Here is an 18,805-nt window from a genome sequence, read left to right as displayed (position 1 = left end):
AGAATCTGTCGTAAAATTGCGACGTCAAATTAAAATAACTCATTTCACTTCTTTACGATTTATCGTGCAAATTATTCATGGAACATGAAACTAAGTAATTCATTAGAAGAAAACCAGACAGCAGTTTTCAAGACTAATAACAAGATAATCGCCTAAAAAACTAGATTTTTTGATTGTTTGTGTTGGTAAGAGGGAATCAGAAAGTTTAACACTGAATGTGTTCAGTTGGCGAGGCAGATAACTAAATCAAAGATTTGAAGAATTTGTCCGGTGTCTCCATGATATGCGAGGTATCATGAAAATGAATTCATGGGCTCAGAGGCGTTTTCTACCGAATTTTCGGTTACCAGAAAACATGTCAAACGCGACCGATAAATCTCTATTTTTTAGAAATGATATCAGATTCAAGCATGGAACCACTGTTCAAAACAATATCACTTCATGATTTTTGCACAGGATTCATGAATATTCAGAACTTGCCACACATGCTCTGACTGTCCTACTGTTCCCAACAAACTTGTGTAAAACGGGATTCTGCCTTCAACTCTCTTCCGTCTGTACTGGTGTTAAACAGCTGGTCAAAAATGAACAAAAAACTTCGTACCTCTCATTAAGTGGAAACAATTTTTCGATTTACAGAGAAGTCAATACAGTGCTATTTTTTGTGTTGTACTAATGTTTATCGTTTTGTATATTGTTGCAGAAGTCAGTAGTGTACAATGTACATAATTATGCATGATTTTCATTCAAGAATGAACATAAAACAAAGTTTTGCTTATTGTAGGGTTTCGTAAAATATTTAGAGTTTCGAAAGGGTTCCATCGCCAAAAGAAGTTGAGAACGGCTGCTCCAGAGCAAACAATAGCACAAAGCCAGTTTTCCGTCACATTTCTACCAACAATGCGAATAACCACTTTGAACACAAACGTAAATATCGTAAAAAAAACAGGTAGCCGTTTGCATAAATACTAATACAGTAAGCCACCCATTACCAGGGTGCGGATTATCCGTGTATAATTCGGCGATTTTTGAAAACACAAGAAAATGCCTGGTCTAATAAAAACGAATACCGAGTGAGGTGGCGCAGTGGTTAGACACTGGACTCGCATTCGGGAGGACGACGGTTCAATCCCGCGTCCGGCCATCCTGATTTAGGTTTTCCGTGATTTCCCTAAATCATTCCAGGCAAATGCCGGGATGGTTCCTCTGAAAGGGCACGGCCGACTTCCTTCCCTAATCCGATGAGACCGATGACCACGCTGTCTGGTCTCCTTCCCCAACCAACCAACCAAACAACCAAGAACGAATATTCTCGATCAGAACACGCTACTCTGCTTGTGACTCCTGCTTTACAGCCGAAGTACTCTGCGAGCTCCAATCCACTGTCAGACACTCCTGAAGTAGATTTCTATTCTTTCCCATTCCCTCTTCAATTATTTTTTCCAACATACTGACCACAGATTAGCAACAAAGTTCAGCTATTGTCACTTTCTGGATATCCGTGAATGTTCTACATGCAAACCACAATAGTTGTAACGCTTTGAACAACGTGAAGAAGTTAACAATATTCTTGGAGGTGTGGTTCGCCTAGTGCAACCAAATGAAAGGCTGTTTGTATTGTGCCATATACGTTTTACTTTTTATTTACTTTTGAAGCATCTTTAGTGACCTGTAATACATGTTTGCTTAATGTATGTAGGCCTAATTATTGCGTTATGTAACAATTACTGCAGAAATGTACTACATTACATTTTTGTTTCTGTGTTATTCGATGAGAAGTTTCGTGAGGTTACATTACTACCGATGTTTGTTTCTACCTACGATTTGTGATCTTATCAGTCTATATGTGAAACTGGAGTTGTACTTTGTTGGTTGGTATACATCAGGATGTCCGAATTTCGGCATTTCCAGTCACATTTTTAGTGAACGTTTCACTTTCACTGTTCTGAGTTTTGTTTTGGATTGTTTAATGTATGTAGTGTTCCCAACAGTCACTATGTGTAATTTTTTGTGTTATGGTATCTCACTGTAGTGTGTGTGCGTGTTTGTTTGTGTGTGTGTGGCGCGCATGCAGACTTTTTGTGGCCGTGGAGATCGTTATCTGGCCTGTTAGCGTTCTACATCTGTGTGCGATCGTTTTAATGGCTAACATGATCAGTCCATGTTCCTTATGGTTCATTATATTGATATGGTTATTTATTATTTTCAAATTAAATAATAATTTAATCTTCAAAATTAACATTCAGTGAAAAGTAAAAGTGCGGTGTTCAATTGAAAGGTGGGCGATAAACGCCGAAAACCGGACATACTCGTGTAGACAGATCAAGTAAGTACAATTCCAGGAAGGCAGACACATGGTAGACAAAGATAACATATCGTATGTAGAAACAAATAGTAATTTCAACTTACGAAACCTGAGCTACCAAAAGCTCCCCCTCAACTAAAACAACAAGTGAATACCAAAAACCGTAATACAGCAACATGTCTGCAATAATTATTATACAATGCAATTATTAGGTCTAGTATGTAAAACAAACGTGTATTACAGGCCACTGTAAATGAGTCACAATAAGAAGTGGAACACGTTTGGGACAATACAAGCTGCCTTCCTTTGAGCTACTTTAAATGAACCACTTCTCCAGGAATATAGTAGAAGCAACTACGGAACATTAAAACATAGACAAAATGAAGATTACATTAGCTTTCTCACAGAAGAAAATTATTTCATTCTCCGCTGGAAGTGGCCTTGAAGATCACAGTAGCGAGGAATGTGATACTACCGATGTTGTGAGGCAAATTTCTGGTTATGACCACGCAGGTGTCGAAAACACCCGCGTGTGATTAAACAGCGACGCCTATGAAGCGTGATTTGAACACACACACACACACACACACACACACACACACACTAAAATACGTCGATCTGTTATTATATCATGCAGAGCAGAAATTCGTTTGACAGCACCATTTTTTTAACTCTATGTAAAACGCGAATCGTAGTCATCAAAAAAAGGACTGGGAAAAGAAGGAAAACAAATTGGATAATCATTTTCCGAAAGTGACCTGAACAAGTGTTTAAAAAAGAGTAATTTGGTACATAATTTTTCATTTTGCAATGAATAACATGTAAGTAATAGGGGGCATACGAATACCGCATTTAGTGTGGTCTCTAAATAAAGTATGAGGGGCAGTCAATTGAAACCTGAACACCCGCACAACGGAACCATGGAATGGTTCCATTCAAGAGTAATCATCGCACGCATTGAGACATTTATGCCCCGGACTGTGCGGAGGTTGTTGCAGTGCCTCCCAACCAAATCGCTGAAGCATAGCCTTCGTCAGACTGGCCTGACAGCATTCCGTCAGCCCACGAGCAAACTGCACAGTGAACAATGGAAACGTCCCACATCTTTCCCCTCCAAGGAAATCCAAAAATGTTCACACAAGTTTCGGTAAGATAATGATCACTTTCCTCGACTGCAGGGGCCCTCTGCTCATCGAATTCCGCTTTCGTGGAGTCACAATCAATGCCCAACATTATGAAGACAATTTTGCAGAACCTGCGATGTACCATACGTCATAACGCCCAGGAATGCTGTCGGACGAGTCATCCTGTTGCACAATAGCGCCCAACCCCACACTGCCAATTGGATGAAGGGTACGCTTCAACGATTTGATTGGGAAACACTGCAACATTCTCCATACAGCCCAGATGTTTCACGACGTGATTTTCACATCTTTGGCGACCTCAAGAAAGACATGCATGGACGTCGGTTTCAATCGGGATGCCCACCGCGTTCTACGAAACAGGAATTGATAGTGTCGTCTCCCAGTGATTACTTTTGAATGGAACCATTCCATGGTCCCGTTGTGGTGGGTGTTCGGTTTTCGTTTGACTGCCCATATGAATAACAGTGTCTTATAAAACATGCATATTTTTCGATCATTCGTGTATTTAGGCTATCATACACCCTTGGGTTCATATTAGCCCGAATAACTTGGAGTTTATTTTAAGCATAAGGTACATTCAATAAGAAAGGAGCTGGAGGTTTTAAAATGAAAACAGATGAAAGGATCATAATGTCATTGTCTGCGGAGGAAGGTGTGGTCCCTGTACGATCGCTGAGGCTCCAACTTGACGCAAGAGGTGACGAGAGAGTGAGCATGCGAACGCGTCGACCATCCATTGCACTCAACCGCGCTAAAAACAGTGAAATGGAGGCTTCAAAAGAAAAGAAAAAAGGCGTAGTGAGTTTCTTCAGAGCGGTACCAACACGGCAATGGGGGGAATGGAAATTCATCGGAGAATGGCACAAGTTCACAGAGAACGCTCCATGTCTGTTGCAAGGGCTAAGGCATCGCACAAGCAATTCAGGAAAGGATGGATGTCATTGGTCGATGAAGTACGATCTGGAACGCCACATTGTATTACCGATGCCACTCTCCAACAGTTGGGTACCCTCATTACTGAAACCTGGCGAGTTACGGTAGCAGCCGTTGCCACTGAGGTGGGATGCGTTCATATCACCAATAAGAACAGACCGAAATTTTGCAATGTGTGCGCCCAGTGCGTGTCTCACACTTTTGAACCAGCGCAGGAAGCATGTCGAATGGGACTCTGTCTTGATTATCTGCAGCGCTAAGTCCAGGAAGGAAATGAATTCCTGTCACAAGTGGTCGCTGGAGACGAGTTGTGACGTCATCACTTTGAACCCGAGTTAAAACAATGAAGTCTCCAGTGGAACCATGCAAGGTCAACGCCGCCCAAAACGCACAACACCCCATTTCTCTTCTTTGAAGCCAGCATTCCACTGGTTTCAGCGCTGCTGAGTGCAATGGACATTGGACGTACGTGTGTCATCGCTTTGTCGTAATGTGGATGTGCCCCAGTGTGTCTCTAGCGGCGAGTTTGGAACCTTCTTCCGCAGGCGACATCATTACGTTCCCTTCAGTAGTTTACATTTTACAGTCTCCGGTTCGTTTCTTTTTTAACGTACCTTCCGCAAGTTTCTTTTTCTAGAAACCGAAAGAGGCCATAGCACCCACTAAACAATACGTTCTTGTGATCTCATTCGCTTTCTCAGCGAAATTTGTGATTTAAGTTTTTACCGATTTGTAGCCGAGTTATCAGTTTCTTCGCTCGGTATTTTCGAAACGTTTCTAATTGTGATACTTGGGTACATAGACGTCAAACATAGTTTAAAAGGCTTTACGGACACCATGTCGATAAGGGAGCAAGGTAAAAGCAAACGAAGAGCGGAGGCAAGCCCAAATACATCATGATTCACACAGTTGACGGCGCCGTAAGGTAAAGTTGACCGTTGTGGCAGCAGACGGGCCAATTGGGCCCGACCGACCGCCGTGTCATCCTCTGCCAATGGCGCCATCGGATGTGAGATGCAGGACACGTGGTCAGCACACAACTCTCCCGGACGTTTATGGGTTTCTGGAGCTTGTAACCGGTAATTATCGGTCGAGCAGCTATTCAGTTAGCCCAACGAGACTGAGTGCATCCCGTGCCAGTCTTCTCCCGAAGGAAAAATCGCCAGCGGTACTGGAAATCGACCTGTATCTCCTGCGTAGCTGTCAGCCAGGCTGACCAGTCAGCTACAGCACAGTATGTAGAACACACTCAGTTTTTGGAGCCCTGGTTTATCTTTCACATAACACAGTAAACATTTTTAATTTAATAGGTGGGATCCTGTGTTCAGTGTAGCAAAGGTCACGTCAGAACACACATAAGTTCACTCTCTCCCTCCCTCCTCTCCCTATGCTCTTTCTCTCCCCCTCCCTCTCTCCTCTCCCCTCTGCCCAACACTTCTGCCATCTACTACAATATAATTGTTACTCTGTAAAATTTTTTGAATGTTTGTAAGTTTGTCAAGATCAGGATTTTTAGAAAACACCATTTTACACTTTTCCATAACTAATGAATCCCATCTCTCTGGTACATTCAACAGTCTTTGAACTCCATCATCCACAATGTTTACTGACTTTCTTAAAGGCTGCCCTGTTTCTTGAAGCTGACAAATCACTTGTTGCAGGAACTCGGCGACATTGAATTAAGTCAGTTTCCACTTCCGAATATTCGAGATATTTCTCTGTTCTTACAGTTTAAGATGCTTTATGCTCCAGAGTGTTGACCATTTTATTCTTATGAAATTCATTATTTCATCAGAAATTTCATTCTGTAACATCTTCGCAAACTTGAGTCAGTGGTGACAGATTCATCCATATACTCAAAGACTGTCTTAATGTAAAATTGTGCACTTTCCAGAAAGGGATACGGGCATCAATAAAAGCTTTACGTAAGTCGAATGGTAACTGTGATTTTGGATTAAATGTTGCAATTGCCATTGGAAGCAAAGAATTTTATTTCCAGTAGCCTTGGAAAGCGCATTTTTGTGTTTGGTTAAATTGACATGTTGAAAAAAGAAATTTTTCTTTTCGTAGTTCACTGACTGCACACGTATGTTGTACAGAACATTGGCTCCACACAGATTTTTGGCGCCTTTTTTTACGAATAAACCTTCAATGAACAAATATGAAAACTTTGACATTCACGCACTATAATTCAGGTTAGAACTGAAATAAACTCATCTACTGATGTACTCATTAATTTGTCCACAACGCCATTCTTTTTCTCCATTTCCTACTAACCAGCACGCTACACAACACACGACATTTAAAATAGGGGAATAGCACTAAAAATCGTTCAATTTTCTGACCTGTTCTCGTATAATTACGATAATGACTGCAGCTAAACGACATTTTGGTCCTTGTGTTTCTTGGGAAAGGATCCTGAGAGTTTCATAACATGCGGTTTACAATTTTTAGTTTAGTCTCTTCAATCAGTCCACTTTCGTATAATCCTAAATCAGTACTAAAAGGTACATTTTGCTGATTATCTTGAAGTTGAGAAGAACAATCTATTGATGATGACTCGGCGTCTATTGCTGGTGGTTTGTTTCCAAATTGTGCATCACCAGTATTTACACCAGATTCATTTTCACGGCAGATTTGGTATCCTCTCTTTTAATAATGAAGGAATAAATAATAATTAAAAAGGGAGCAAAAGACTTTTATTTCAGCAAACTGGTACTTATACAAAAAAGGCAAAGAAAGGCAACGTAAAACAGCGACGTTTAAATCACAAAGATGTAAGTCGTTTACATTCACGTTCAAATTGAAAATAGATTTAACGCATTTAAAAAGGCATTCTGACAGAGTTCTGGCCTCTGAGTGTCACACTAGTGCACTTTGGAGAATCGATTTTTTTCGGCGACATTCCGCAAATCATTAGAGCTTTTTTGTATTACTTTGCCTGTACTTTTCAACCATTTGTATTTGATAAGAAAATTTACTAACGACAAAGTAAAAACAATACAAATTACACTCTCTTTACATAGTGAACACATACATGGCACGGAGCTGCAAACATATATATATTCATTGTTTAGAGTACTGTCGACACTGTCGGTACTATTGATAAACTTGCCACGTTCCAACATTCTCCTTTTCATTTATGTCGCAATGAAATGACATTCAACATTTCTCGTAATTTTCCGTATCTATTGTTGCTCAAAGAGTTGGTAAAAATGTCTGCTACTTGTTTTCTGAATCTACTTTACAGGTCTGTATAATTCCATTCTTATAACGTTCCGACAATAGTACTGTACTTGAATATACGATGAATTTTTAGTAATGTTTCCATATGTACCAATATTTAGTGCTCCCTATCTTTAACTACTTTCACAGGCTTATCAAACTTTACATCGAAATACTCAGAACATCAGAATTAACTTGACCTCAATGACAGCTTCTGACAAAGCTACATACTCAGCAAAAGTAGATTTTGCAATGCTTCCTTGTTTCTTAGATTTCCAAAAAATGCATTTTCAAGTAATCTAATTACATATCCTGATGCAGGCTTGCAATCTACACAATCACCTGTGTAATCTGCGTCTTTCAAGTAATCTAATTACATATCCTGATGCAGGCTTGCAATCTACACAATCACCTGTGTAATCTGCGTCTACAAAATAATGTAGCACACTAGACTTACATTCGAGAGGAAAATGGTTCAAACCCGCATCCGGCCATCCAGGTTTAGGTTTTCTGTGATTTCCCTGAATCACTCCAGGCAAATGTCAGCACAGTTCCTTTGAAAAGGCATGGCCGATATCCTTTCCCATCCTTGACACTATCTGAGCTTGTGCTTCGTCTGTAATGACCCTGATGTTGACGAGATATTAAACCCAGATCTCCTTCTTTCTTTTAGATACATATTTTTAATACTTCCACGTGTTAAGTTATGTCCTTCTGTGTGTACTCACAAAGCACACTTCAAGTAAGTATCATTTCGACGGATTTGAAATCTACTCAAATCTCAAATAGTTTACAATGTTGTTCCTGAGCTAATGTACAGGAAAGCACCTATCAAGTTCCTGTACTTAATATCGTGACTCGCATGTTGTCCTCGTTTTAGTTGCAAATTAACTTCCATTGGTGTACGGTACAACTCTGAATGTTTAATGTGATATTTATTAGCTAGAGATTCGGTCTAGCTTTCCTTACAATGTTTGCGTAATTATAGTCAATACTTAGCCCAAGATACTTCACGTAAGTTTCTGTTTTGAAATTTCTTGGATAACAGATTCTTTATTCTGTGTATTTTCTCTTTACTTTTACCACAAATTAGCAAATCATGAACAAAGACAGTTGTTTAGATTACATAATTTGCCATTATGAAAACATATAGACAATAATCAATTTATTTCTTTTAAAACCTAGGCCTTTTAGAAACTCATCCAGACAATCTTATCATTCTCTATGAATTTCTCTCAAACAAAATAAGGCCTCAAATAACTCATAAACTCTTTGTGTATCATTCTCATATCCTGGAAGTTGCTGTACATAAATTGCATAGAGAACTTTACCATTTAGAAATGCTGTCTATCTCTCCATTAGTTCTTCGGTTAAGCCATTTTGACAACGGTATGACAATAAAAGTTTCAATATTTTTACCATAGCAACTGGTGAATAAATATCATCCACAATTTATTTTTGTTGGGAGCCCCTTACAACTAATCATGCTTTCTAAGTGTTAACTGAGTTTCTTGTAAAATCCACCTTACATGAAGAACATTTAAATTCACCCAAGCATTCAATTTCTTTCTCATTTGTTTCCTTCCAAGCTTTTGACTCATTGCTATTCATTGCCTCTTCAAAATTTTCTGGACTTTCAGCATTACATAAGTTTCATAAATGAAATTAATCATGGCATAATCATTAAATCTATCATGTACTCTATATGCTCTAGACCTTCTCAACTCGCATTCTTGTCATTTTTTATGTTAAGCTCCTTTCTTCCATTTGTTCATTTACAGATTCATATTCAATACTTTTGCATTCAGAATCATTAAAATGTTCACTGCCTGAATCAAAGTCCTTTAGATCAATACACCCGATGGCCTGTTCCATAGAATTAACATTTCTGGCAGCTAAAACTTTGATGTTGAACAAAACTCAGTATACACCTTCACTCTAGCCTATTAAAATACCCAAGCCTGCTTTACGATCCTACTTTGACGTTCTCGGTTGTTCTGGCACAAATACAAAAATTCTGCTTACACGCAACTTCAAGTGTTTCGTTAGGTTTCTTCCCAAACAATACGTCATAATGTGTTATAGTTGCAGTTCTGTTTTTAAGGTGCACAACTGCACAAACTTCTTCAGGACTGAATCTCCTGTCTACTGTTGCTTCAACTAATAGGTATCATGACATATCCCTAATTGACCTGTTGTGTGTTTCAGCTGTACCATTTAACTCACGTACATAGGGATGACACAGATTTAAAATGTCCCTTTCTGTCTTATAAACTGATAGACATATGAATTTAAATATTCTGTTCCTTTTGTCACATCTGAATTTCTTAACAGTTTTACAAGTTTAAGTTGTAGTTTCATTAATGTATTCCACAAAACAATCGTAAAGTTGTGTTTTAGATCTGATAGTGTAGAGTCTAGCCGCTTTACCATAGTCTTCTAAAAGTGAATGCCTTTCCCTGTGCAATCTGTAAGTGAAGTGTGGTTCATTCAGATCAACATGAGTAACCTCTAATTTTTCTTTTGCTGTGTTGCTAATTTTTTAAAGGATAAATTGTGCATTTTTTCAATACAAACTTTACACTTTGTAAATTCTGATTGTAAATTTGTCAGCAATCCATCTGCTTACCGATGTTTACACAATGTAATCAAATTATTAAAATTTAGATGTCATTTCTTCCTTACTGCCACACTATCCTTACTGTTCATACTACTTACGCTAATATCTTTATTATAAATACTACCTGTCATTTTGTACAGCCTATCCTCTCTCAAAACAATCGTAAGTAAGTTACTGTCTTGCTCAAACAACTTTTGAGATATTCCCTATAGATTCTATTTTATGTTTTTCTGTTACCCTGGCACAACTAATTAAACTTCTACCTATGTCTTTGACGTAAAATTAATTGTTCATTTCAGTTGGAATCATGTAGTCACAAACTAAAAAGAAGTAATTATATTTCTATTTCTTTTCAGCTTATAAGATTTCAACATCTGAAGATTCTGTTCACAGGGTCTTTTGAAGTTATGCACTCAGAAAAATAGTTCTCATCAATAACAGCATGAACTGTGAAACCACTATCTGGTAACGTATCAATCTATATGTCGTTACCTGACTCCACATTACTACATGTCATCATAGATTGTACCTCCAGTACAAAACTGCTCATTCTGTTTCCATTTTGTTGATGTCATCGATGTCCTTATGACGACTGCCTCTTGAACCATACAGTTCACCTCGGCCACATGACCAGTTATTACCTCCACTACGCTGCTCTCTTGGTTCATGTCGCCGACTGCTGCAACTGTCTTCTTCATGATGTCACATGTCCATGGATCTCTGCTTGTCCCTGGCTGGTGACAATCCCTCATGAAATGTCATGGTTTGCTACATCTGTAAATCAACTGGACGTGACAGCACGTACTGGTTTCCTTTCAGCGTGAAACGTATGGGACTTTACACCATCAGTTCCATCTTTGGCTTTTAAATCTGTCATTTGAATTTTATTTTTAACGTATTCGCCTGTCTGGTCTTCTTCTTTCACAACATCAATCAACTCCTCAATATAGTTCAAATATTCCCAAATGGTTCTCTACTTGCAGTTTTGGTTTTCCTTTTCCGTCACTTTCGCACCTAATAATTTTAATTCGTTCATTTCTATTTATTTTTCAAGAATACTGAAGAATGCTTCTGTGTCACTATAGCCTTAGTTTGTCCTGTTTGTTTTGGCGCACAGTCTGCGGAGCTGTCATTTCATTGAAGTACAATTCATAGAACTTTTACATTGTCTCAAAAGCAGTTTCCTTGTCACTCTCAAATTACATTTACATGTTCAAAATTGCTCCATATATGTAGCTCACTGTGGTCAAATTCTCTTCGTATCAATTGTTCCTTTCTGTTCTTGAAGCCACTGTATAGCACTTCTTCATTTTCGGATACATTTCCATTCGCCGTTTTAAATTCCCAACACTAGTATCTTAATCTCAGCCATACCCAATTTTAAAAAGCACTCTTTTCGAATAACAGTCTTCTTTTAGTTTACAACCATGTAAGGAATGTAAAGTAAATCCCTCCTTACACGGTGAACACAGACACGCATGGAACATTCTATTACGACAGAAACGTATATCTTCATTGTTGAGAGCCCTCTCGTTACTGTCGTTACTATCAATAGAAGTATACCTTATTCCAAACTACTCAAACACAATATCCTGGTACCCTTCCTTTCACCACAGTTTCAATGGATTTGTAAATCTCATCGGGTATTACCTCTGCAGTGTTATAATTTTTATTACTACCAATCTGTGTCTCTGATTAATCTCTATAACTATACAATCATTTCAGTAAATCTTCGAATACTCATGCGGTTTTCTCTCTTTTGTTGTGTCATCCATCATATTAATTGTCGAAATGTAGTGTGTAGCCAACATATGTTCATTTCCTACTCTTCATACTCGTTTTCAGTTTTTACTTTGATCATGTTTACACTGAATCTTCTCAGAGCTACTTGAAAATATTTTCAAGTAGATTTTTAGTACAGAATGTCATATGATGTTGCTAACATTGTTGGGTACTTTCATCTTCTATTCAATAGGTGACTTTACTCATTTGAGATTTCTTGTTGTTTTGATCGCTTCATATCTGTAATATCTTTCCCTGTTTGCACCGTTAAATTGTGACCCCCTCCATCTATAAAGTGTTTCAAAAACAGAGGTTCTAAATTCCGGTATGTACTCCACATATGTACAAAAAAAAGTTCATTATATCGTCTGCTTGGAAATGATTGGTTTCCGATTTATGGCTTACCAAACAGAGATAGTCATTGAAACAGTTTTATTCGACACACACCGAGGTGCTTTCACAGAAAATGTTCAAAATTTCCAGTGTTGTTCTCCACCGATATCTCATGAGCCTGCAACAATGATCCTAAATTCCTGAAGTATTGTGCAGTTCCTCACAACCAGCTGTGGTTCGATTTTGAAGGGATTACAGGTACCAGTGACAAATAAGCATAAAAGTGGCCACACAAGTAGAAATGAATAGGTTTCAGATTAGATGAGCTTGGAGGTCAAGCAGCGTGGCCATCTACAACTGTCTATTGACCAGGAAACGTTTGATCCAAGTACCGTGAGCCGTACTACTGAAGTGTGCAGTGTAATCTGCTGTGGCAGTCCTGTACTCGTTGCAAATGATAAGCATATAACCGTTGCTCTTGCAACTGTCTCCAGGTTGTCGTATGAGGGACATTCACTTGCGAAGCTAACCTGTGTGCTGATAAGAAGTGTGTAGAAGAAACCTGGAATGTCCTCCTCTGCATTTGGAGTTGTAGAACTTGTTCGTCCCCTCTCCAAACCGGGAGGTGTAAATTTCCCAATAGTTCACAGACGCCGATGGAGACGTTAAAATGTGTTATGATCTGGTATTCTTAGTTATGTGTAACTTTCCGGGTATAGTCCGCACAGAATGTCGTCGCCGGTAGATGCACAGACTGCGGGATACGCGTGGTGAGAGCGGTAGGGGTGGGGATTATGGGCAGGTGTTGTAGGGGAAATGCTGGACGCTGGAGAGGAAGTGCCGTTCTAAACTAACGCCTATGCTCACATTTTCTGTAGATATTAAGTGGGGCACCTCCATGTCCAAACTTTCATAGTGACCATTCAAAAGGATCCACTGTCACCTCCGATATGGTTAGTATCTAACGAGAATTTTGCTGAAAATGCAGCAATTTATTTTGGCCTGGCTTGTTAGTCATTTATAATTTCGAGAGAAGCATCATGAAGAGCAAATTTTTAGTAAATCCTACACGTTTCTCTGGTTGCCAAGTAAAAATCTGTTTCTTTTGCCAAAACACAGCGGAGTTTACACAGTCTCACCTCACTAACGTGTTTTGGAAACACTGTTGTGAGGGAATTCTGAAATAGTGTAATGTTGATGTATTAATTTTTTCTGAAAGCGGTGCTGATATTCAAGACAATAAAAGCGGGTTAAAAGCTGTGAGCTATCTGGGGAAGTTAACCCTGCATTACTGAGCAACTGTTTCATCAGGTATCCAGTCTAGCTTACCAAATTCCCAACCAGACTAACATTAATTATAATCTTTTAGTACTCATCTTACGATAGCTGGTGATATATATATAAAGACATTTTAAATAAAAAGAAATAAATCAGTTTATATTTGGACATTTATTTTAACATTGACCATTGTTCCGTTAAAATTTCAGCATATTAAACTTGATTCATAACTAAACTGGTGCCTTATTTACGATTGTGAAAATATGAGTTTGTAATCTTACGGAACACATCAAATATGGAGCCAAGAATGGGAGACTGCATACAACACTGCATTCATAAAATAACACACGAAGAACGTTGAAACATATGCAAGAGGAAATTAACCACAACCAACCGATTCAGTTTTCACCCAAAGAAGTTACGTTCGTAGCGCAATCCTGTCCGTCATGAAATTACCACACACTGGTATACTAAATTCATACTAACTCTCTGTGAAATCTTCCTGAAAAGAATAGCTGAAGGCTACTTTGATGATTACACCACATGCTTCACGTGGTCAACGTGGCTTACGCAGAGTGTAACTCCACAATAATTTTGATAATTAAAATAAATTACATCGAAACGCAATTTGCAAAAGAAACACCTCGAACTGGTTATTATCGTCTTACTATTAACCTGATGGGTCAAACAATTGTATAAGCACGTGGTATTGGTCTCACAAAGTACAACCCACGTGGGTTGAACATAAAGAAAAGTTTCTATATTGAGAAATATTGTCAAGACGAGACGTTATAATCTCACGCACATTCGCATTTAAGATTGATGATCTTAGAGTTACTGATCAACATGTGGTTACACTTTACTCGCAAAGTAGTGACAAAGCAACTACTGGAAGATATTCTGAACTTCACACTCGAATTACACTGCGTTACAATTTAAGATAACATATTTTAGATCTAAACCTGAAATAAAGGTGATTAAATTTTCAGTTAGGCTGAACTTAAGAAATCCATTGTCCTACGGACTTAGCAAGACGCGCTTAGCCGGCGATCTTACCACTTCAGACGCTCGCGGCGGACCGACTGCCGTGGGCCCCTACCAAGGGTGCTTCCAGATACAAAACGGAAGTGACCAGACAGGCAGCTTCCTATACCAACATGACAAGGGACGGACAGGATCATACCAAGAATAGAAACCTCTTTGGTTTAAGAAAGCGTAGCTACCTGTTCCGACGTTGGTCCTACTGTTCTCTAGCAGACAGGCTTGTCTGCTACCATCAAGCATGCAACTAGAAATATATTTGCTCATTCATCCTCTCACACAGAAGGGAAGGGGGATGACAGTATCTTATCATATACAGTATATAAAAGGAAGCGGATGTAAGTTCCGTATGAGACTGTGTGACATGAATTACATATAAACTGTGTTTTAAAGTGTAGTAGTGTGACAGATCGTTCTTGTTTGTGTGTAAAAGTAACACGTTCCACTACTCAGTCTCCTCCAAGATAGAGTCAGAAACACCACAGTAAATTTAGAAGTGGAATTTACGCCGTAAATGACAACAGATTTAAGAAATTAACATGAAAGGAATCCAACAGAGACCTTTCAACAGTGTATTATTAACTGAGGAACTGAGAAAAAGTAAGGTCAGTAGCTTGTGAAAAAGCACATCTTCACTGAAAAAAAAACCGTGTATGATCTTTACTGGTGTTGTTGCAAAGCCCATACCATTTTTCGTTTCACCAGATATATCGATGGCCCTTAAAAATTACATTCTTCCCTCGAAAAAATCAGTAGTAAGTGCTATAACACGATATACAGGGTGTTAGAAAAAGGTACAGCCAAACTTTCAGGAAACATTCCTCAAACACAAATAAAAAAAAGATGTTATGTGGACATGTGTCCGGAAACGCTGAATTTCCATGTTAGAGCTCATTTTAGTTTCATCCACCTACGCTCAATGGAGCACGTTATCATGATTTCATAGGGATACTCTACCTGTGCTGCTAGAACATGCGCCTTTACAAGTACGACACAACATGTGGTTCATGCACGATGGAGCTCCTGCACATTTCAGACGAAGTACTCGTACGCTTCTCAACAGCAGATTCGGTGACCGATGGATTGGTAGAGGCGGACCAATTCCATGGCCTCCACGCTCCCCTGACCTCAACCCTCTTGACTTTCATTTATGGGGGCATTTGAAAGCTCTTGTCTACGCAACCCCGCTACCAAATGTAGAGACTCTTCGTGCTCGTATTGTGGACAGCTGTGATACAATACGCCATTCTCCAGGGCTGCATCAGCGAATCATGGATTCCATGCGACGGAGGGTGGATGCATGTATCCTCGCTAACCGAGGACATTTTGAACATTTCCTGTAACAAAGTGATTGAAGTCACGCTGGTACGTTCTGTTGCTGTGTTTCCATTCCATGATTAATGTGATTTGAAGAGAAGTAATAAAATGAGCTCTAACATGGAAAGTAAGCGTTTCCGGACACATGTCCACATAACATATTTTCCTTCTTTGTGTGTGAGGAATGTTTCGTGAAAGTTTGTAACAACCTGTATAACGAAGTTTTGCATAATAACGATATGAAAAAATACTCTCCTCTTTGTAGTCTATGATTTGCATAGGCGAATTATTATTACTAAATCACGCCGAAGTGTAATGGCATCCAGATGTATTATGGCTGTTACTTTTTCGGTGGCTGTTTGGTTAAAACTGAACAAAAATCATAGAGTGAGTTCGCATGGGATTTAGGTGTAGTAAAGTCTCGATAGTATGTGTACATCCCTCGCTATCTTGGTAACTTTGTGGCTCGCTGTGCACTACAGATTGTACTATAAATGCTGTATTTCAGCTTAGTGTAGGCGTTACAGTCAGATTCTCAGAACATTAGCTAGTTTAAATTTATTGTTGGTATTTGAAAAATACGAACACTGAATCGCCAAACTAATACGCAAACCTCTTTCTCTTGCAGTATCTGACAAACGAGAGGGTCTACATCAACTCAATGATCGTATGCAGCATTCCGGCGGTGGTAGTCGGTTTGAGTAGCATCCTGGTGCGACTATTGGACTACAAGCGGGTTGTCAGTGAGTATAAAAGATGGTGCGATGTATTTACTCCGTAGTTTTGTGTTGTGGCAAGCGTATTGGTTTGAGAGACGTAATACTTAATATAGTGAATTCCTTTAAATGTAAACAAACACAATAATTTTAGCGAACAGTGGAATTTGAAACTATGACACCTTGTAAAGGAGTTACATTCAATTTGTGTTTGTTATATTCTGTATTGAGGGAGTTCAAATGGCTCAAATGGCTCTGAGCACTATGCGACTTAACATCTGAGGTCATCAGTTCCCTAGAATTTAGAACTACTTAAACCTAACTATCCTAAGGACATCACACACATCCATGCCCGAGACAGGATAAGAACCTGCAACCTTAGCGGTCGCTCGGCTCCAGACTGAAGCGCCTAGAGCCGCTTGGCCACACCGGCCAGCTGTATTGAGAGAGTGAATACTTTTTTAATAGGTACTGACAAATAAATAGGTTCAAAATGGCTCTGAGCACTATGGGACTTAACTTCTGAGATCATCAGTCCCCTACAACTTAGAACTAATTAAACCTAACTAACCTAAGGACATCCCACACATCCATGCCCGAGGCAGGATTCGAACCTGCGACCGTAGCGGTCGCGCGGTTCCAGACTGTAGCGCCTAGAACCGCTCGGCCACCCCGGCCGACAAATAAATAGGGAGATGAAAAAAAGGCCGTTGACGATGGATATCGTTCAGGACTACCAAATAAGTACCATGTAGCTTTGTTTCCAATTTATTATTATTATAGGCATACAGAGATATGCTAACAGGCATAACACGGCGCTGCGGTCGGCAACGCCTATATAAAACAACACGTGTCTGGCGCAGTTGTAAGATCGGTTACTGCTGCTACAATGGCAGGTTAGAGAGATTTAAATGAGTTTGAACGTGGTGTTAGAGTCGGCAGCAATGAAGTGGGGATTTTCTCGTACGACCATTTCACGAGGGTACCGTGAATATTCCGAATCCGGTAAAACATCAAATCTCCGACATCGCAGCGGCCGGAAATGATTCTCCAAGAACGGGATCAACGACGACTGAAGAGAATCGTTCAACGTGACAGACGTGCAACCCTTAAGCATATTTCTGCAGATTTCAGTGCTGAGCCGTCAACAAATGTCAGCGTGCGAACCATCAAAAATGGCTCTGAGCACTATGGGACTTAACATCTATGGTCATCAGTCCCCTAGAACTTAGAACTACTTAAACCTAACTAACCTAAGGACAGCACACAACACCCAGCCATCACGAGGCAGAGAAAATCCCTGACCCCGCCGGGAATCGAACCCGGGAACCCGGGCGTGGGAAGCGAGAACGCTACCGCACGACCACGAGATGCGGGCACGCGAACCATCCAACGAAACATCATCGATATGGGCTTTCGCAGCCGAAGGCCCACTGGTGTACCCTTGATGACTTCACGACATAAAGCTTTACGCCTCGCCTGGGTCCGTCAACCCAAACATTGGACTGTTGATGACTGGAAACATGTTGCCTGATCGGACGAGTCTCGTTTCAAATTGTATCGAGCGGATAGACGTGTGCAGGTATGGAGACAACTCCATGAATCCATGGACGTGCACGTCAGCAGAGGACTGTTCAAACTGGTAGCGGCTCTATAATAGTGTGGGGAGTGTGCAGTTGGAGTGATATGGGACGCCTGATACATCTAGATATGACTCTGACAGGTGACACGTACGTAAGCATCCTGTCTGATCACCTGCATCCATTTACGTCCATTATGCATTCCGACGGACTTGGGCAATCCCAACAGGACAATCTGAGTTTAAACACTTCCGCTGGCCACCAAACTCGCCAGACATTCATTTAGCATATCTGAGATGCCTTGCAATGTGCTGTTCAGTAGAGATCTCCACCCCTTCGTACACTTACGGATTTATGGACAGCCCTGCAGGATTCCTGGTGTCAAGTCCCTCCAGCACTACTCCAGACATTACTCGAGTCCATGCCACGTCGTGTTGCGGCACATCGGCGTGATCACGGGGGCCCTACACGATATTAGGTAGGTGTTCCAGTTTCTTTTGCTCTTCAGTGTGTTATTGTTATCCATAGGA

At 39.9% G+C, this 18,805-nt stretch overlaps 1 protein-coding gene across 1 annotated transcript in view; it reads left to right on the top strand.

Annotated features, from left to right (window-relative positions):
* The window catches only part of LOC126188746 (uncharacterized), a 156,196-nt gene that overhangs the window by 110,415 nt on the left and 26,976 nt on the right, over positions 1-18,805 (top strand). The window contains exon 7 of the mRNA XM_049930355.1: positions 16,608-16,722. Coding sequence (XP_049786312.1) covers positions 16,608-16,722 — 115 coding nt within the window. The remainder of the gene's footprint in view (positions 1-16,607; positions 16,723-18,805) is intronic.

This window comes from Schistocerca cancellata, chromosome 5, assembly GCF_023864275.1.
Source record: "Schistocerca cancellata isolate TAMUIC-IGC-003103 chromosome 5, iqSchCanc2.1, whole genome shotgun sequence".
Lineage (NCBI taxonomy): Eukaryota > Metazoa > Arthropoda > Insecta > Orthoptera > Acrididae > Schistocerca > Schistocerca cancellata.
This window is presented reverse-complemented; position numbering and strand designations above follow the sequence as displayed.